Source organism: Haemorhous mexicanus, chromosome Z, assembly GCF_027477595.1.
Source record: "Haemorhous mexicanus isolate bHaeMex1 chromosome Z, bHaeMex1.pri, whole genome shotgun sequence".
Classification (NCBI taxonomy): Eukaryota; Metazoa; Chordata; class Aves; order Passeriformes; family Fringillidae; genus Haemorhous; species Haemorhous mexicanus.
Window position 1 is genome coordinate 34959735 of NC_082381.1, and position 21715 is coordinate 34981449.

At 39.7% G+C, this 21715-nt stretch overlaps 1 protein-coding gene across 1 annotated transcript; it reads left to right on the forward strand.

Annotated features, from left to right (window-relative positions):
• The first annotated feature begins 3558 nt into the window (after positions 1-3558).
• FEM1C (fem-1 homolog C) lies at positions 3559-21361 on the forward strand. Its single transcript, XM_059836918.1, has 3 exons — positions 3559-3699; positions 4242-4963; positions 15193-21361. Exons 2-3 carry the CDS (start codon positions 4420-4422, stop codon positions 16500-16502), a joined length of 1854 nt encoding a protein of 617 aa, XP_059692901.1. The 5' UTR covers positions 3559-3699; positions 4242-4419; the 3' UTR covers positions 16503-21361.
• Positions 21362-21715: the final 354 nt, after the last annotated feature.

Consider the following 21715-nt stretch of genomic DNA (forward strand, 5'->3'; position numbering starts at 1 on the left):
GCAGCTGGGTGCCAGTTTAGGGAAGACACAGACTGCAGACATAACACAGAGCAGCTGGAGTGCTTGTCCACCTTGCAAAATGTAACACAGATTTTTCTGAGTTAGCTTGGGGCCTGACAGAAGTATCGTTATGCTGGGGATACCACACATTGCATTAACAAAAGTGGGATAAAGAATTTGAATAAATCACTGTATTAATGAATATATATGTCTTCTACTGCCAAAGCTAACAACTGAGATGAGGATTAGATTAGATTTGGCTTTGCTGTATTGCTGAGCATAGTTTGCCTTGAAGATGAAGAGACCTCTGCACCTTGTGTCATAGGGATAAGAAAATGAAGGGTTGAAACTGAATACAGCACTTTACAACCACATCTCTTGCTGAAGTCAGAATCTGGAATCAGACTTCCAAAATATTATCAATGGCAATCTTGAAAACCCTTCAGCTGGTTCATACCAAGCACTGTCAAGAACTATCTAGTGACCTTTGACTTCTTCCTTATGGTATTACCATTTGTACACCAAATTAATATAAATTCTTCAATCTAGAATGTGTGATGTGAATGTAAAAGAAAAGCACTGGTGTATGAGACACAGTGCTACAGAGCTGTGACCCAGACACAAAGGGGTCAACTGCTCCACACAACACCAAAGGTGTCTGCAAGGTGGGTAGCACATTAGTCCCTCATGTATGTGACAAATCCCTGCTGCCGTCTGCTGTGAACAGCTGTGAGGACAAGAATACCCTGAGTGAGAACTAAGTAATCGCAACACTATTATTTCACTTAACACCATTCTCCATTCACAGCTTTCAAAACCAGAGTGTTTTGAAACACTCTTTGGTGGTGCCACAAACACTTTGGTGTTTGTGGCACCACCAAAGATCCCAGCCTGACATCAACATCCCTCTTCCCCATGGGCACGGGGCCATTTTTCCTACATGAAGCATGGGGCCAAAGAGGGGGAGGTAAGACAAATTAAATGGTTCTGGCAGTGTACCCATGGCAGGTTGACTAGCTATGAATGATTGAAGTTGAAACCTTAAAGCCTGGATTGGTATCTCTTATTTTTCATGGTGCTTCTGGTACACTGGGTGAAAATATTTGCTTTTTACCTATGGGAAATAGGGCTTAGGTTCATTCTGGAAACCAGACAATAACTGCAGTAGGGAAGTGCAGGCTGGGACCATGCCATGCTGGCTCTCAGTGCCCCCAGAGCCAGGTACTGCCAAGTGCTTCCTCCACAAGGCAGTATCAAAGTGTGAAATTCATAGAACAGAGGTCAGGAGGCAGTCACATAGTCAGATCTCTTCAAGTCCACTTACATCATGAGAATGGCCTTCTTAAAATATAAATGATTCTTGAAGATGTATGCATAATAAGATACGAAAGAGAAAAGTGCATCAGGGCACTTAGAGAAGTATAACTCCTCTAAAATTTTCTTTAATAATTAATTTCTTTGCTTAATTCATAGATGACTACATATAGTTACTCTAAGATAGATTTTGGAAATATCAAGGCAGACTTATTATTTGCCACAGGAATAAGATATTTTTATATAAAGAAGAAGCCCAGTGGTCTGACAGGCAGTGTCAAAAATCCCCATCAGTATGCCTTGTGGTTGCATGCAAGGGTTTATCTTCTGCCATGGTCCAAGCATTACATCTCTGCAGAAGCCATTCCTGTTCCCCTCTGGCCTACCTGACCAATATTCCTCCCCTGGACCTTGTCCCAGGACCTTGGCCTAATTCAGAGCTGGGAGGGGCGTGAGAACAGGCTGTGTTTGACACCCACAGATGCATTACTGCACCCACTGCCCTGCAGTTTGCAAGCCCATCAAGTGCTGACTGCACTGCTTACTGCCTGCCCTGAAACTCCAGCGACTGAAGGAGGAAGGCCAGTCTGGTTATCATCTCCATGTTCCTTCCAGCACAGAACTGCTCCCTACAACACCTTATTTACCCATGCTATGATTTACACAGCCCACCATGACTATCAATTAGCTCCCACAACTTTCAAATTATTTTTCTGGCTTGGCAGAGCCTCCCTACCAGCATATTATTTTTGATGCTAAGTATGCCCTTTCATCTGTTAATTTTGTTTCCAATTGCTGTTGACTACACCTGGCAAGTCTTTTCAAATAAATCCTCCACTCCACTGACATTTCTTGAAAATGTTCTCTTTTCTTCTTTTCCCCACTTCCTTTTAATTTAGCATTTTCACACAGTTAGGTCTTTTAATGCATCTCCACAAATCAATACCACCACTTCCTTAACAATTTTAATGGCTTTACTCTAATTTCCCATCGGTTTCTTATGGTCTTCTTCTGAGTCTTGCAGACAAAACAACCAGCAGCCTGTGCATCATATTCATCATATTGCCAGCACTGGGTACAAAGGGACAAAGGGCCACCCAGACTCTGATACATTGCTTTTGTACATAAAATTACAAATTGAACTGTTTTCTCTCTCCCCTCCCCACACTTTCTTTTTTAAGAACTTACAGGCCTTCTCTGAATTTTTTTCTGCATGTGGCTTCTTTCTGAGACTTCTAGGTAACATATTCAATTGTGACAGAATTAACATTCTTTTTAGGAGTTTTCTCTCTATTATCATAGGAACACAATAAATGCCACATCCTAAGCGCGTAGCAAGCCATGTGCAATCGCAGTCGAGAAAAGCAAATTTTGCACCAGACAGCAACATTGTCCAGAAGCACATCCTTCTCTATGCTGCAAAAACTGGACTTTTAATCCATTTTTTTAAATTCGTGTGGCATATATGTACAGAATCACAGAATCATAAAATAGTTATGGAAGTGATCTCTGGAGACCTTCCTCTCCAATCCCCCCACCAAAGCAGGTCATCTCCAGCAGGTTACACAGGAATGCATCCAGGTGGGTTCTGAATGTCTCCAGAGCAGGAGACTCCACAACCTCTCTAGGCAGCCTGTTCCAGCGCTCAGCCATTCTCAGTGTAAAGTTCTTCCTCAGGATGAGGTGGAATTTCTTGTGTTGTAGTTTATGGCTATTACTCCTCGTACTACCGCCGGGCACTACTGAAACGAATCTGGCACCATCCTCCTGGCACGTGGCTTTGAGATATTTGTATGCATTAATGAGACCCGCTCTCAGTCTTCCCCGAACTACACAAGCCCAGCTCCCGCAGTGTCTCCTCGTACGAGAGATGCTCCTGATCCCAAATCATCGGCGTGGTCTCTGCCGACCCGCTCCCAAAACGCCTTGTTTCCCTTGCGCTGCGGAGCACAGGACGGGACCCAGCAGTGCCGGTATACAGTACAGATGTGCCCGTACAAAGCCCACGGCGTGTCTATGAGGTGTATTCCCGAAGTACCTCTGAGGGATCCTGCGGGATCCTGAGGGACCTTCGCGCCCCCCGCTCACCGGGCCCCGCGCTGCTCCTCCCGGCGCCCCCTAGCGGCCGGCCGTGCCCTCACGCCGCCCTCGAGCGGCGGCGTAGTCCCGCCCCCGGGCGCGCAGGGCGTGGCTCTGATTGGCCGCGGCGGGACCGCCCCGCCCCCTGCGCAGGGCCGGCCCTGGCGGCGGGGCCCGGCTGTCATGGAGGCGCCGGACGGAGCGCGGGCAGCGGCTGCGGGCGCGTCCCTCTGAGGACGGCGGCGGCGGCAGCGGGAGGCGGTCCGGGCCGGACCGGACCGGACCGGACTGGACTGGACTGGGAAGGTAGCGTGAGGCCTGGCGGGCCTTTCCGGCCGGCTCCGAGCACGGCGGCCGCCGGGGTTTGGGTGCCGTGTGGGAAAGGAGGGAGGGGGATGGGGCCGCCGGGCTATGGGCGCAGCGGGTCCGGTCTTGAGGCGAGGGAAGGGCTCGGGCTCTCCCCGCGGTCCGGGGCTTGGCCGAAATGCGGCCGTCGCCTTCCCCGCCCGGCTGCCTTGGAGGTGCGTGTCTGCGGGTCTTCTGGCGGGAGCCGGGGGCTCTGTTCTCGGGATACGCCCCGAAACGAGTCCGGGGTGCAGCTGACGGAGGCATGAGAGAGAAGAGGATCTTTCTGTGTGTGGTGTGGATAACGCACTGGTAGGATCAGCCTCCTCCTCCCGGTAGCTTTCCTCAGGGGCCACCGCGCGGCTCGGGAGAGTCCCAAGGAATGCAGCTGGACCCCGGCGCGCCACAGCAGCGACTTGTTTGGGTGTAGCTGTGGGAAAATACAATGAGGTTGCTTGTTCGCGAAGTAGGAGGTGAAAACATCGAGAATTCTCCTTTTGCAGATTTGTGATAAGCACAGCCTGCGCTTCGTCAGGACCCTGTTTGGAGTCTCCATGTTGTCCTATCTGTATGAAACTGAGAAGAAGCTGGGGACATTCTGTTCGGGCTAAGCACTTTCAATAAACTCTTGACTGAAAAATTCAGGTGTGTATCCATCAGGACGAGAGAGGTACAGGCTAAATGGATCTAAAGACAGCAGTCTTCAACGCAGCTCGTGATGGCAAACTGCGGCTCCTTTCCAAGCTACTGGCAAGCAAAACAAGGGAAGAGGTGGCCCAACTGATGTCAGAAAAAACCAATGGTGCCACACCACTTCTGATGGCAGCCCGCTATGGTCACCTCGACATGGTGGAATATTTGTTGGACCATTGCTCTGCCTCGATAGAGGTTGGTGGCTCGGTGAATTTTGATGGCGAGACCATCGAGGGAGCTCCGCCGTTGTGGGCAGCATCAGCCGCCGGCCACTTGAAGGTTGTTCAGTGTCTGTTGGATCATGGTGCGTCTGTCAACAACACAACGCTGACAAATTCAACGCCTCTTAGAGCTGCCTGTTTTGATGGTCACCTGGAAATAGTCAAGTACCTTGTGGAGCACAAAGCAGACCTGGAAGTATCAAATCGTCACGGGCATACGTGCTTGATGATCTCATGTTACAAAGGCCACAAGGAAATAGCTCAGTATTTACTCGAAAAAGGAGCTGATGTGAACAGAAAAAGTGTTAAAGGTAAGTTAGTTTTTTCACTTTCATTGTGGGAAATAGAGGTAAACTTACTAATTTACTTCTTAAAGAGCCTGACAATAATAAAAAAAATTCTGTTCTCATAAAGCGTAATATATAAAGCATTCATAGCTATATTTTTACTTTTTTCAATTTACTGGTTTTTAACGTGGATTATAACATTTTTTGTTGATACATTTTAATCTTAAATCCCTAATTCTTAAAAGGCTTAGTCATATGAGGTGTCACATTTATGCATGTGTTAAGAGCTAATAAAATTGCTGAGAACCACTCTTTGTAGGAGGCTGGTCTAGCATCATACTCAAAACCATGAGCATGTGTTCTTGGTTTTCATAGTAATTCTTAACAAATCAAGTATGCTGTACATAAAACTGATCTGTGCCAGTAAGGCTGGTCTAAGGAACTACGCATAAAGGAGAAAAATTACTTTCTGCATTGGAAAATTAATAACCACTTTGCTCTTCATAAAGGAGAAAAATTACTTTCTGCATTGGAAAATTAATAACCACTTTGCTCTTCACCCACTCTCTCCAAATTACTGAGTAATTTTGTACCTTATTCAGTGTTAGTAAACAAAAATATATCTTAGGATCAAAGAAATGGAGATGCAGGTGACTGTGATCTCAGCAGGAGGACTTGCAGTGGCTCACAGATCTCAAACCCTTTTGCCCCTGTTTACAATTGCTCTGGTGTTACCATGCAAAGTAAAAATTTCTGGCTATTTTTCCTGTGATCATAATTCATTGAACATATAAATTTTCTTGTATTTAGTTGTGATATAAGCCTGAAAAACACACTAGCTACTTCAATTTACAGCTAATTTTTTTATCTCACTGAGCCAGGATTATGTTTCAGCCAGTTTGGGGGTTTTTAATATATATCAATATATATATAAACTAATCTGCTAGCAGTTCTTTTTGTAGCATAATACTTCTGCTGCCTTTTTCAGGCTAATTATATTTGTAACTGTATAGTGTACCTTTCAGTTATTGGTGTTAAAATATCCTTTGTGTCTAGATTGTTGTATGATACTGGTAAATTCCAAATGTGAGAGTAATCTTTAGAAAAGCTGCTTGGTTAAATATGCCTTTTCTCAGCAAATCATGCAAATATGTGGGTTTAGTGTAAAGAAAGCTAAACTACAGATTTGTCATGGAGGTGGGCAGAGCAAAATAAATCTTCCTTTGTAAGGGTTTGAGGTTGCTCATGAATCATCATGGACTTGTGGTAGGATAAAAATGTCATTTTTCTAAATAACATTCTGGGAATAGCAGACTAAATATAAAGTGTGTAAGCAACTGAAAACTTGGGTTTTGTTTTAAATCTATCCCTTTATATGATAGGTGTGAACCAAGCAATGCTCTTAAATATTTGATTTAATAGGGAAAAAGATGTAAGTCTGCAACTTTTTCTCCCTCATTTTGTGTTGGTGGAGTAGGCCTTACCTTACTCATCCTTCTTATTCATTTATTAGTGAATTAGCATTATTTGTCTTTATTTAAATGATGGAGGATTTTCTCAGTGCTGTCAATTATCTTAATTCCTTTCTACTTCCTTTAGTTTCTGTGTGACTTGCACCTAGGCATATAAGCAAAGGTACTTAAAGTAGATAAATGATCCTTAATTTAAAAAGTTTGATTGGATATGGTTCAGCTCATTAAAACTCACTTTATTTTTGAAACTGTCACGTATACAATTGGACGTGTGTACCTAATCTATCTATCTGTTGGTAATGTGTGGAAATCCCCTCTGGTAGGACAGGAGCATACTTTTTGGTATCTTTAAGAAGTCTTATCTCTGAAGTTACTGAATAAGTAGTGGTGAGGTAAAGTAAGCGAGAAAGAAAGTACTATAAACCCTGAAAGTCATCTGTGGAAGGGCAGAAGAACTGAGGAAAATTGGTAGCTGCAAGTATTGTTACAGTGGCAGAAATTCAGCAGGTAACCTCCTCAGTTTTGTTTGCAGAAATGCTATTGATTTTAAAATTAGTCAAACAGTATTAATTCTGCATTGTCACCCTCCCACTCAAAGAATCTCATGTATTACTTTCAGTTTGTACTCCTCCCTGCTGTGTACTAAATAGCTGACAGTGTGTCCTGTGCTTGTAGCAGGAAGATAACAGAGCGTCTGAATGTTCTGATCCTGAGTAGTAAGAGCTGCTGCCCTTGTATGTGAGTTCTATTTAGACAGGCCCCTTCCTGGGCCATGTATAGAGAAGTCTATTCTTCCCTGAAAGATGTAAAAAAAAAAAATTGTTGTGTTTAAAATTGCAATGCTCCTTATAAGAGCAGAACTATGTCAACTCTACTTCAGTAGAGTTGCTGTTGTGGGGGATTTCTGTAGATCTTTTTTCAGATACTACTCTTGGAGCTTGTGGGGGGTGGGGGGGCAGAGTTACTTGACCTATGTCTTGTGGTTTTCCACTGGATTTTCATATTGCAAAATATAACTTAATACAGATATTAAACTTCCTGAAAGTATAGATAGGAAAATGTTTCAAAGTGTTGAGAGTTCCAGGGAAAAATCGGAATACTTTGATAGGAAAAAATAGGTACATTCACATGCATTTAAATGTATGAAAACATGAGGTGAAATCTTGCTTCTAAAATGCAGAATCCCACAGCTGTGTTTTGGACCATGGAAATTCAGAGTTAAGAGGTTCTTGAAAAAGTTACGAAAGTATGGAAGTACAGCCAGGAAATTAAGATGTTCATAAAGATTTCAGAGTGTGTCAGGTAAGATTCTGTGCTGAGGTGAATGAGGTGAAGTGTAGGTCTGGCAGTGTTGCATGGTAGATGGTGCTGAAGAAGGATGTTTTGGTAGATGACTCCTCAACGGTGAAAGATGACCAATGGTTCTGAATTTAAAGTACTAGCCTTTGATGGTATTTGTTTCTACTGTTTTCTACAGTAGCAGATCTGAACTTTCTCATAGTTTCCCTGGACTTCTATGTAGGATTTAGGCAGCAGAACTGTAAAAGAAGTATTAAAAGAACTATTACTACTTAAAATAAGTATTTTAGTTTACATGAACAGTGTAAGTGATGGGGACAAGCTGATAGGTGGGGCAAGAAGGGTGGATGGGTTTTAATTTTTTGTAATTGTGGAAAACAGCAAAGATATCTGTAGATAGGAAGCAGCCTAAGCAATACTTCACAAAGTGAATTAATTTACCACTGTCTCTGATTTATAGCTTTCACCAGTGTTCTCCTGTCATGGTTTAATGCCAGCCAGCAGTCAAGCCCCAGGCAGCCACTTGCTCACTTCCCCACCAGTGAGACCAGGAACAGAATACTCGTGGCTTGAGATATAGACAGTTTTAATAGGGAAAACAAAAGCAGTGTACACAAGCAAAGCAAATCAAGGAATTAACTCACCACTTCCCATGGGTAGGCAGGTGTTCAGCCTCTCCACGAGAGCAGGGTCCTGTCATGTGTGACACTTACCTGAGAAGACAAACATCATCACTCCAATGGTCCACCTTTTCTCTTTCTTCCCCTCAACTTTATGTACTGAGCATGACGGCACATGGTCTGGAAATCCTTTTGGTCAGTTGGGGGCAGGTGTCCCAGCTATGTCTCCTCCCAATCTCCCAGGCACCACCAACTTCCTCACCAGCATGGACGTACAAACAGCAGAAAAGGCCTGGGATCTGTGTAAGCCCTGCTGAGCAATAACAAGAACATCTCTGTATTATCAACCCTGTGTTCAGCACAAATCCAAAACACAGTCTCATACCGCCTACTGTGAAGAAAATTAACTCTACCCCAGCTGAAACCAGCAGAACTCCTCCTCGTTTAAGAAGCTGCAAACAAAAATAACGTTTAATGAGTTTCACTTGTAGTTAATGATCTCTCAGATGGTGAGTTTTTATGCTGTTCCTAAAAGTAGGAAGAGTGTGGATAAAGTTAGAGTAGCAGAAACACAATTTTTTTCAGAAAGTGAAATCCTAGAACTAAAACCTCAAATGAAGCACAGTTTTGTCTCTGTGCCAGATGAGGAGCATGTTCTGTGTCAGCTGCTGTTTTCTGTTCTGCTGCATTAGGAAGCCTGCCAGTGATTTGTTACTAGAGTGGTGCTACCTTACTATTACCTTCAGAACAGACCACTGCATTCTCAAAGACAGTGTTTCACTGATGTGCACAGTATTCATTTGGTGATGTGTAGGTAGGGAAATGTTTGCTCTCTTAATACAAGTGTCAGTCATTTTAAGGGTTCCAGATTACAGTTTTGGGCTCTTTGGGACTGTCTTTTTTGTTTATTTAAGGTACAATATTTCATGTAAGTTCCCCAATAGAAATATTTTTCATTCAGACTGATTGCAAAGAAATCTTATACTTCTGCTTCAATTCCAGTCAGGACAATTAAGATCTTGCATTTTGAAAATTTGCAGTGCACATTTTGATTGTTTGAGTTATACTTTATTCTCCTCTGCCAGATTTGCAGAAAGGAAGGAAAAAAATCCATTATTGCAGCAATTAGTGAGTTAGATTAGAGATTAAATATGCATGTGCTGGTAGCCAGGATGGGCCAAATGCAAGAGAATTGTAACCTTTTTTCAAAATACATGTTTGAGAGGCAGGTGTTTTACCTGAACATAGCTGGTAAGTCTTTCCATTGCTCTGTGGCCTCATATCTGGTCTCTCTTTTCAAAGAGCTTTCTGTGGTTTTGTTAGTGGTTTTCACAAACTCTGCCTGCCTTCTGTAGTTAACAGACTGATCAGCTAGCCTAAAGACTGGTTTTTCTCCTCCAGAGTATTAGAAAATACTCCTCCAGAGTATTAGAAAACAAGAATTTTGTTTACTAGGCATTCTCTTAGTTGTTGCTTGAGATATGCACAGGAGTGTTTGATTGAATTAAAAAAAAAGAATACTGTGATTCTTCAATTCCACTGGCACAGTATTTAATATTTTTGTAAAATAGTCTGGTAAACAAGGTTTGTTGACTTGGGGCTTTGTTTCCTCATTTTGGGAAGTATAGTAGCATAGAAACTTCTGTCTCTATTGGTACTGTATCAAGGGCTAGTGCTATTTCAGTATTGTTTTTAGTAAGGGGTGTGACACACAAACCTGCTGGTAAGGGAAAAAATCTTTTATAGCAGACCCAGAAGTAGGGGAATTATGGAGAATCATGCTATTTCCTTTATGGCAAGTGTGATCTAGTATGTGTTAAAAATAATTAATTTTCTTATGCTATAAACATTAAGGAGTCTTGACAGGTTTGTTTCTTTCTGAGGGTGTTTGTCTTCTTTGGTTGCCAAGGTTCATAGAATCACTGAGGGAGCTGGGACGGGATAAAAAAATCCCAAAACAAGGGTCCTTGGGTTTTATTTCCACTTCTTGTTGTTGCTTTTTTTGGCTATCTTTTTTTTTATTCTCCCTGTGAATAAACACTTCCTCTAAAAATGTGCTGTGTCTTTTTTATTTTGGGGGGGGGGGGGGGGGGGTGTGTGTGATCTTTTTTCCCTTTTTTGGTAGGTGTTACATGGTACAGGGCTCTGAAACTTGTAGATATTTTGTTTGTGATTTTGTGTGGAAACTGAACTTCAGGAGGAATGTTGAAGTTAAATAAGGAAGATAAAGATACAATTTAAGTTTAATTCTAACTAAAAAGTTTTTGTTTAAATTAAATCATTCACAGTAAGCTGTTATTCATTTACTAATTAATAATCTTCATAATACAAGTTCTCTTGAAGTATTTCAGTGAGCAAGACAGCAATTATTCCCTTACATCATATGGAAATTAGATTAAAATAAATTGTTGAGATTAGCAGTTCTTTGCATTTTTTAATTAGTTTCTTGAAGGAAAAACATTTAGTTTTTATTCACTATGCTCACTAAATGTTAGGATGTATAACAGTTTTCTTATGTACTGTCCATGTTTGTATCTATCTGGCAGTACTTTTGTTTTAAATCAGTAGAGACTCTTGGAAGACTGAATTACCTCAAGTGCTGTGGTAGAAAAAGAATGGTACATGAAAAATTTCACTTTATAAAAGTGATCAATTCATTACTAAGGCTGCAAAAATATATACAGGTGGTTAATGTACCCACTGGTCAGTCATTTAAATTAAATACTTTTATTTCTTTTGTTTTTAATGATCTTGGATAGAAATTCAAATTGGTCTGAAGTTTTAATGTAAGTTTTACAATGTGGAAATTTGATAAAGCATTTTGGAAGTATTAGGAAGCAGATGCACTTAATTGGTTGCAAATCAAGTCAAATCACTTTCTGTGTCATGGCTTCATTTTCTTCCATTCCCTTGTTACAAACTATCAGCCTATTTTGGGAATTACTTGCTTCTGACATAGAAAGGCCTGTCCTCCTTATGAATTCGAATACCTCCCCCCACTCCAGTAAGCTTTTGGAAGCACTGGGTAGTTAGTTTTGTGATATGTGAAGTGTTTCTGAAATGTTTGTAACTCCTTTTAAAGGAGTGCTGCTAACAAAAGAGTAAAGTGTGAAGATGCAATGCCAACTAGCCATACCTTTTTCTGTACCTTGTATCTGCAAGATTTAGAAGGGCTGGAGTTGGGGTTATTCTGTTTTTTTTTGCTATTTTTAATAGGGAAGTTACTTGGTAATCTGAATAGTAAAGTTTTATATAGATAGAAGCAGTCTGGAAGCACTATTAACAATACAATATAGTGATAATTAATATTTAGCAGAGAAGTATCGGGATTAGCCAAATCATCTGCAGTCCAGTTTTTTTGTCTGTGCAAGGAGGAGCCTTTTATGTTATGGTAACAAGAGCTATCTTTGATATGTCATTAAATTCCTGCCAGTTATTTTACAATATAAAATTAATTGAAAGAAATAGATGAATCCTACTTTACAATAATCATTCCCATCTTAAAAAAATTACTTTAGTTTGATGAAACCCATCATATGTGTCTCTTTGAAAATTACTTGTCAAAGAGAATGACTTTCAAATTATTTTTGCTTTTTTTTGGCCTTTTTCCTTCTTAATACGGCAATAGATATAACATTGTTTTTAGTTTGTTACTGAATAGGTGAAGATACAGAAATGGAATTAACTTCTGCGTTGTGTTCAGCCACTGTTTATCACTATAGATGATATGGTCGCTATAGTGGCACTATAGACAGTGTAATGTTTTGAAATGGATGAGTTAATTCACAGAATAGTGGTTAATTTGCTGTGTTTATTTGAGCTGTTCAATTCATGGTCAATTTGTGGCCAATATAGCTTTTGATTTACACATTAGGGCTTCTCTCATGTTTTCTTTCAAATTCTTCCTCTAAGATAGCAGTTGATACTTGCTAGGTATAGATGGCTGTCAGTGTTATTTCTTAAGGCTGGGATTTATGTCTGGGATTTTTTTTAAATTAGCAACTCTCAACTATCTTTTCCTTGTAGGCAATTTTCTATGGAAACTTATGTTTCTTGCAAAGTATTCTTCCCACTGCTGTATCTGAACCATCCAACCAAATTTCTGTGAGGTGCAGCCACTGCATAAAAATTAGTGGTGATGGCCTCGTATTATTAGTTTATACATGGCATAATTTAAGCTGTGGTTATTTTCATTCTAAGGGCTACCGCAGTATAAACAACTGGAAAATTACACTACTTCTGATAAACTGTTAAACTGAAATCAGTAATTGTAATACCAACAAAAAAACCTAAATTGTTTTAAATTTAGAGCATCCAGCTGGAAAGAGCAGTGAAATTCCTTGGAGTCTTCAGCATATTCCCACATGTTCTACATAACTGCATTGTAAATTAATGGCATACAGACTGCTGCATTTAGTTTACATCGACAATGGCCAAGCTTATTTGTGTGGATTTTTTTCAGTCACAGTGTATATGCCTCTTGATTGATAAAATAGTGTGGTGATGGATCTGCATCTGTAGGTAATATGCATAGCAGGCACTGTTGTGGCTGTCAAAAGTAGCAAAATATATATTAATAGTTGTGAAACAAAAGTAAGGACTTAGATGTTGCTGATATATTTTGGCTTATTTGTCTGTAATATGCTTTTTTGTTACTATTTTTAAAATATATTAAAAATATTTATTTGAAGGTAGAAACTGCTGCCAGTTGCAGACCTCTGCCATGAAGGATAGTGTATGGAGTTGAGTACACCCTGAAACAGCTGTGTTAACTGCTGGCTCACCCAACACTCATGGGCATCTGGTTTTGCCTTTACCAGTAAATACAGAACTGAGGATGGACTGAGGTACCAGCCATTCTTTAGTTCTGAATTAACTGCTGTAGTTTCATTTTAACTAGACTTTCAGCAGCATAGCAAAGAATAATGTATGTGTATTGGTAAGTTTGTATATAGATTCGCATTTGACATCTTCCTCTCTTAGGAATGTCAAGGTCTTGTCCTTTCTCAGATGTCATATTGACATTTTTCTAAAGACAGAGAGAATTGTAGTTGATAAGCTATGTATGTCAAATTCACCAGCTTTCAGTCCACCTAAATTTGCTTAAATCTCTGCTCCTGCAATTGAAAATTTTGTTAGTCTAGGTAGAGATTGTAGTGTGGCCAGACCTAAAACTTACTTAGTACCATTAATGTTAAAAATTGCCTGAGGTATTAGAAAGGTGGAAAATCACTTCCCTTTTTATGAACTGGATTTAACTTTATGAGTCTTGGTTTAACAGGTAGTTTCATGTGCCACTTTGTGTTGGAATGTCTTCTTCAGTTTACCTGTTAGTAAATGGTTGTAAAATCACTGACCACTATTCAGAAGTGTTTCAGAAAAAGACAATTTTGAAAGTGAAGTTCACTGTCAATAAATGAAGCAATTAGTGGTTTTTTATGTTTTTTTTTCCTTAAAATGTTTGAATTTTGCTCCTAAAATTTGATTCGGGGGACAAAGTATGTTTGTACCTCTGGTATAATTGCAAAAACTTGCGTCATAAGCTTTAGAAAATAACTTTTTAGTCATGTTTTATATGAATTTGATTAATATGTCAGCCAAGTTGATAGCCCCATTCACTGCAATCCTTTGAGCTGTGTCCTTCAGACAGTTCTACACCTAGTGCACCATGGCCCTACTCATCCCGCACTTGGATAACTTGTCCAGAAGGATGTTGTGGGGACAATATAAAAGCCAAAAAAGGCAAAACTCACTAAAAGGCAAAAATCCCACATCCACTATCTTTCCTTCATCTGATGGATGGGTGACCTTATACTAGAAGCATATCAAATTAGTTAAAACAGGACTTTTTCCTTGTCAACCCAAGTTGATAGTACCTAATGATGGCATTGTCCTTTAAATGCCTTACAGTAGCATTCAGTATAATCTTCTCCATAATTTTTCTGAGCGTTGAGGTGAGACTAACAGGTCTGTAGGTTCCTGGGTAATCCCTCTTTCCCTTCTTATAAAATGAAATAACATTGGTTAGCTTCTCTTCCCAGACTCCCAAGACATTTGGTAGCTGGTGGGGGGGAGTGGTGCAGTAACAAACATCAACTACTTCAGTACTTAGGTAAATCCCATCAGATCCCATGGACTTGTGAAGTGCTACAGCTAGTTCCTGAGAAGTGTCTAAACAAATGGGAAGTCACTATTCCTGAAGTCATCCTCTAAATCCAGGGCAGATGGCAGTTTATCTGTATTATTAAAGATTGAGGTAAAGGCAAGCATTAAGTGTCTCCACACTTCTTCACCCTTAATAGTCGGATGACCATATTCAATAAGTATCAGTTTTGTATTTTCTTTAGACCTCCTCTTGCCACTAGTGTGCTTTAAAAACCCTTCTTGTTATCTGACACAATGCTGGTCAGTTTCAACTCTGAGCTTTGGCCTTTTGCATCTTGTCCCCTGCATATATGAACCACAGCTCTGTCAACTTCCTGCAAACCCTAACCTTGTTTCCAGACAGCATACAATTTCTTTTTCCTCCTGAGCTCCAAGAGGAGTTCTCTGTCCAATCAAACTGGTCTCCTGTCCTGTTTGCTTGACTTTTGATTCGCTTTTATGTAGCGAAGAATTCCATTTTATGGAATTGGGTTTTTTCCTTAAACCTGTTTAATTTTTTCAGATAAAAATATCAAACATTTTGGTTTTATAACTGCCTGGTAGCCTTGCTTTCATAGTACCTAAATGGGGAAAAAAAGCTATTTTACAACCATTAATATTTGGAGGTTTTTAACTTTTTATTTTTTTAACTATTAGCAGGGTGAGATTTGGACTGTAATTTGATATGATTTGTGTAATTGTGTTTGTTCTCTTGCAGGAAATACAGCACTACATGACTGTGCAGAATCTGGAAGTTTGGAGATCATGAAGATGCTTCTCAAGTATTGTGCTAAAATGGAAAAGGATGGTTATGGAATGACTCCCCTTCTCTCAGCCAGTGTGACAGGCCACACAAATATAGTGGACTTTCTGACCCAGCATGTACAGACTAGTAAGGCTGAGCGCATAAATGCCCTGGAACTTCTAGGAGCAACATTTGTGGACAAAAAGAGAGATCTGCTTGGTGCTTTGAAATACTGGAAAAGAGCTATGGAAATGAGATACAGTGATAGGACTAATATCCTCAGCAAACCTGTGCCACAAACACTAATTATGGCTTATGATTATGCTAAAGAGGTAAACAGCTCAGAAGAGCTAGAAAATCTTATTGCAGACCCAGATGAAATGAGAATGCAAGCATTATTAATTAGAGAACGTATTCTTGGCCCTTCGCACCCAGACACATCCTACTATATTAGATACAGAGGTGCTGTGTATGCAGACTCTGGAAACTTCAAGCGTTGCATCAATTTATGGAAGTATGCTTTGGACATGCAGCAGAGCAATCTTGATCCTCTAAGCCCTATGACAGCCAGCAGTTTGCTGTCATTTGCTGAACTTTTCTCCTTCATGCTTCAGGATAGGGCAAAAGGCCTGCTAGGCACTACTGTCACTTTTGATGATCTGATGGGTATACTGTGCAAAAGCGTTCTTGAAATAGAACGGGCCATGAAACAAACCCAGTGTCTTCCTGATCCAGTCCAGCTGAACAAAGCTCTTTCCATCATTTTGCATTTAATTTGCTTGTTAGAGAAAGTACCTTGCAGCTCAGAACAGGAACATTTTAAGAAACAAACTATTTACAAGTTTCTTAAGCTTCAGCCTAGAGGAAAGAATAACTTCAGTCCACTTCACCTTGCTGTGGACAATAATACTACGTGTGTTGGTCGCTACCCAGTTTGTAAATTCCCGTCTCTTCAAGTTACTGCTATCCTGGTGGAATGTGGTGCTGATGTAAATGTCAGAGACTCTGATAACAACAGTCCATTACACATTGCTGCACTGAACAACCATCCAGACATCATGAATCTTCTTATCAAGTCAGGTTCACATTTCGATGCCACAAACTCATGTAAACAAACAGCTAGTGATTTGCTGGATGAGAAGGAAATAGCAAAGAATTTAATCCAGCCCATAAATCATACTACTTTGCAGTGTCTTGCTGCTCGTGTAATAGTGAATCATAACATATCCTATGCAGGGCATATCCCTGAAAAACTAGAGAACTTCGTTTTGCTCCATAGATGATAGTGTGGCGTTCCAGAGTACTGTTTTTGAAGCACGACATGGTGATATTTTCCTTGAGCACTGTTGTGATACACCAGCGTTCCCTTAGCTTGCTCCATTTTGCTCTCATTGCCTAGTGTTGTTAGCATCAGATCTGCAGAGTTGGTTACCCAGTATTTAATATGAATATGCCATATAATATATTTTGTGGATTATTTAGAAATGTAATGCCATATTTAGACTTTAAATTGTCTGCCAAAGGCTTGTCGTTTCTGGTCTTATTTGCCTGTTGGGTGTTGGGGACTGAGTTGAGTATTTTCCACTGATGTCTTTTTACTATAACTGTTACGTGGATTTTATACGGTCAGAAGGTCATCTTTTTTTGGTTTTGCTTGAGCGTTTCTACTCCTACTCTCTTCTTTTTCTATGGACTCATTGCTAAACTGTGCAAGTTGTATGGACTTGTTAACATTTGCAACTACCATAAGTGCTTTTATCTTTTCTATGCACTGGCTTAAACATGACTGTTGTGTGTGAGCATATTTCTATGCAGCACTTGGCCAATTTCAACTTAAATGCCAATCTTGTTTTGCAGTTTGTTTAGAGCTCTCTTGAGAATGCTGTCTTCATAGCATGATGAATTTTGGAGTTACTTATCAGCTGTCCAAACTTGGGTTTGACTTTTTTGACTGCTGTAACTGAGGTTGCTTTCATTTTGATCCTATGGAATTTTTTCCTAAACTGGGGAGAAGAAAATCTTGCTTTTTCTGATTGTAGTCCACTTGAACTTTAATTCTGAAAATTGTACTGTTGCATCATGCAGCTGGAGGAAGAGTCCTCATGATGTACAAGTGACACCTTCCTCTCTGCATTGTCTTGCTTGTGCTGGTTATGTGATTAGATGTGAAGTTTGCTCAAAGTTTAACCTCAAACCTTAATGATACACTTTTATGAGAAATAGATCAAATACATGCTCTGCTTTAAAATCTGCAAATCAGCTTTAGCTTACAAAAGAAAACTAAAGCATGTTGATGGCATGATGTTTATCAGTCCAGATCTAGACATCATATAGTATAGTAAGTGGCTGTCTGCCAGGGTATTGAAAGTTCTATAGCAGTGTCCTTTTTTTTTTCATTTTAAGTATCTTTATAAATACTTGCATGGATTTTTCATCTCTACTATGTCAGTTGTACTTAACGAAAGCAGAAGTTCTGTTGTGTATATAGCTCCTATTAAAGTACCTATTTTTTTGTAATATTTGCACAACAGCTTAGCTTTTGCAACAGAAAGGGCTCTTTTGACTTGATAAGAAGTCTATAATTGAAGATCATAAATGTGAGTGCGATTCAGGTAATTAATATTATTCAGCACTTTACTGTTGATTAATAGTAGGATTTATTATGGCACATTAGCCCTAAAAATGTCTTAAAGTGAAATTAATTTCTGTTGGATAGGATACAGTTTACTTGCAAATTTAGTTCTCTAGCATTTTGGGTATTTTTGGCTTAATGTTTCATCTCAGTTGTGGGCAGTGAGTGTACCTATGGGGTTCTTGCTCCAGAAATCCAACAACTGGTTTTATGCCTTTGTCAGAGATAAGAGATATTTAGAATCCAAATTGATTAGGTTAGAAGGATCTTTGTAATGCTTTAATTTTTAAGTTGATGTTAGAACACTTGTTATTTGTGGTTGAACTTGAGGAAGACCATGTCTTGGGAGCACATAAGAATAGCCCTTCCTTGTTTTTGTTCTGTTTTGGCATTCCTGCCAATGTGTGGCAGTGTACAGGTGCCTACTAGCTTAGCCATTTTTGCAAAAATTATGGGGATGTTTTTTAAGCAAAGATATGTTGAAAGCAGTGTTGTTTGTGTGTTGTCACTACCAGACTTGCTGTTTTGAAGCAATTTTCTCTGGTTTGTCCCTTGCCGTGTCTATGTTGTATACTATTACAAGAATCATAGAATCATTTAGGTTGGATCTGTAAGATCATAGAGTCCAACCCTTAATCCAGCACTGCCAAGTCCAGCACTAAACCATGTCCTTAAGTGCCACATCTACATGTGTTTCAATTACCTCCAGCCATGGTGACTCAACTGCTTCCTTTGGGCAGCCTGTTACATTGGTTAATCACTCTTTCCATTAAGGAGTTTTTCCTAGTATCCAGTCTGTATCTCCCCTAATTCAGCTTGAGGCCATTTCTTATTGTATCGCTTTTCACTTGGGAGCGGAGGCCAACCCCTGCCTTGTGAAGCAATTGTAGAGAGTCCTAAGTTCTCCACTGAACCTCATTCTCTCCAGGCTGAACAACCCCAGCTCCCTCCCTCAGCTTGTGATCCAAACCCTTCCCCAGCTCCACTGCCCTTCCCTGGACATGCTCTGGTGCCTCAATATCTGATGTAATGAGGACCCCAGAACTGAACACAGCACTTGAGGCATGGCTTCACTGGTGCCCGGTACAGGGGACAATCACTGCCCTGATCCTTCTGGCCACACTATTGCTGATACAGGCCAGGATGCAGGTTTTTCTAGCATCACATAAGACTAAACTCTAGTCAATTGACTGAATTGCTGTGATTTGTAATGCTTAGGACATGTGCCACTCAGCTTTTCATTTGTGAGGATGTGTAGTTTGGTTTTCGAATTTATACATTTTAATGCTTTTCTGCTGCTCTGTAAGTGGGGATAATCAGCAAATGATACCATGCTAGCATTATTCGTCAAGTCATAAAAATAATTATTTTTGTATAGGTTTCAGAGAAAAGGATTTTTAAAGTTTTTTACTTTGGAATCTGTCCTGCTCTTTGGTGGTTTTAGTTTAAATTTCTGTCTTTATAACTGAAAATTACCCTGTTTAAAATTAGTTGGTTGGTTGTTCAGCCTGAGGAAGAGAAAGCTACAGGGAGACCTTCTATAGGACTTTTCAGTACCTAAAGGAGACTACAAAAGAGCTGGAGAGCGACTTTTTACAAAGTTGTGGGGTGAAAGGACAAGGGGGAATTACTTTAAACTGAAAAGAGTGAGATTTAGCTTAGAAAAAAGGAAGAAATTGTTTACTGTGAACATGGTGAGGCACTGGCGAAGGTTGTCCAGAGGAGTTGTGGATGCCCCATTACTGGAAGTGTTCAAGGCAAGACTGGATGGGGCTCTGGTCCAGTGGAAACTGTCTCTGCGCATGGCAGAGAGGTTGGAACTAGGTGATCCTTAAGGTCCCCTTCCAACCCAAATAATTCTATGATTTATGATTATTAGTCCAGAAATATAACATAAATTTTTTTAATTGTTAGCAATTTTTTAAATAGAAAGCATTCCCAAAAGTTAAAGCATATCACTATTAGTTCTGTGTAAATCTAGTGAATATTGCTACAAGAAAGGCTTACTGTGTTAGCTGCTCTTTAGAAACAAACCAGGCTATTAGTACATGCTGATTTATTGCACGGATTTCTGTGTAAATATCTACTGATGTGCATCAGTCCGAAGGATTTGTCACCTCCATGCTGAATTTAATTTTTCATGGTGATGAAGCTCTCTGCTGAAGAGAGTTTATCTTGCCAGATTAGTTAGACTTAGGTGACCTGGCAGATGAGTTCATGCATTTTTGGCCACTTTGCATTTAGACCTATGTGTTTACACTACTCTGTTTTATTTATCTTAATTTTAATTTTGTAATATGTTTAACTCATTCTTTTGTTCCATTTTTCTCCCTATTTGGCCTTTTTTTTTGATGAACCACACTGCTTCTGAGCTACTGACACAGAAAAATGCTGAGAATACTGCAGAAATAATTATATGCCCTGCAGGGATGAAACAAGTTTTAAATTGATTAAACAGCTTACAGGTATTGGTCCCCTAGAGACAAAGGAACTGATACCTCCTTGCTTGTTAAGACCTCTGAGTTGCATTTTTTTGGGGAGAGGGATAAATGCATAGAGCAGCTTTTCTTCTGATAGTTGTGGGTTTCATCTTCAACAAGGAAGATGAAAAATATTCTCATTAAAAAAAATCTAAAATTATGTTCCTATTTTTGTATCACTTAGACTGGTGATAAGATTCCAGCTGTCTGCAGTGTCTCTGTTCTGTGTGTTAGATGCAGTGTAAAGACATTTTCTGAAATGCAAGGCAACATTGTGGTTATTTTTCCATATATACTTCACAACACTCCCTGGATAGGAAGTAGTCTTGTGTTGTTCCTAAGTCCACAAAGAGCTGTCTTTTAACAATTGCTTTGCAAGTGGTTAAAATTAACCTCTATCTATTTTTACAAACACTACTTTAAAGAAAGTAATGCAGTGCTATAGCAGAACCCTTAAAGGAAGATTTGTAATTAGATAAAAACCTTTTGAGGAGAAGTGTGCCTTGCCTCAGTTTTGTATCAGCTGCAAGGTGACAGTGGCGGGATATGGCTGCTCTAAAAATAGCTTTGAAATGCTTTGAAATATAGAGTGGAATGACTGTTATACTCTAAAATGGTGAGAAGCATGAAAAAGTAGACTAAACACTTAATTTTACCTTCTGTGACTAAAATGACACCAACTGGTATTTAACGCTTCAAAGTAATTTTGGTAATTTTGATGAGAGACATACTAGACTGCTCATATTTCTTGCTTTTGAGTGTAAAAGTAATTGTTGAGCCCTCAGTGAGGGTAGAGTGAAAAACTTTTGTTGTTATGGTTTTAAATAATGTTGTATTTGTGTTCCATTCTATTGCAAAGACTTCCTATGCAGGGCTAGCTCTGTGTATGGAAATACTGCAGTTTTCTTTTTTACGTGAAGTAATTTAGCTTTAACAGTAATGTAAAAAAGGAATAATAAGCGTATTTCTCTGCTCCTACTCTCTTTAGGCTCTGAATGCAGATTACATTAAAAATATGTTTTGGAGAACACCTGTCCAAGTGTATATATCTGTTTTCTCTAGGGTATTGCAGAACTGGTTGGTAAACTGCTTTTCTTTTTGAGTAGCTAAATGTGAATGCTGCAGCTTCAACCTTTCTGTCATTAAGAATTGTGCCTTAAGCAAAAAGTTGTATTTCATGCTCTTTCTTTCTCTGAAATTATGGTCTGGTAAAGCCTTTAAATTTCAGTGGTGCATAGTAGTAAAGAAAGGCTTAAACTGAATGATACAGGAGAAATTATTTTTCCACTTTCTAGAAAAAGCAGTTAGTCACACTGTTAACCAGGGGAAACAGTACTTCCAGTTTCTAACTAAAAAGTAGATAGCAATGCCTTGTAAGAACTAA

What these genes read in the sequence shown, in the direction of transcription:
- FEM1C (XM_059836918.1), top strand. Translation starts at nt 4,420, where the DNA reads ATGGATCTAAAGACAGCAGTCTTCAACGCAGCTCGTGATGGCAAACTG. An exon ending in GAACAGAAAAAGTGTTAAAG is followed by an intron (nt 4,964 to 15,192) that starts GTAAGTTAGTTT and finishes GTTCTCTTGCAG; the next exon opens with GAAATACAGCACTACATGAC.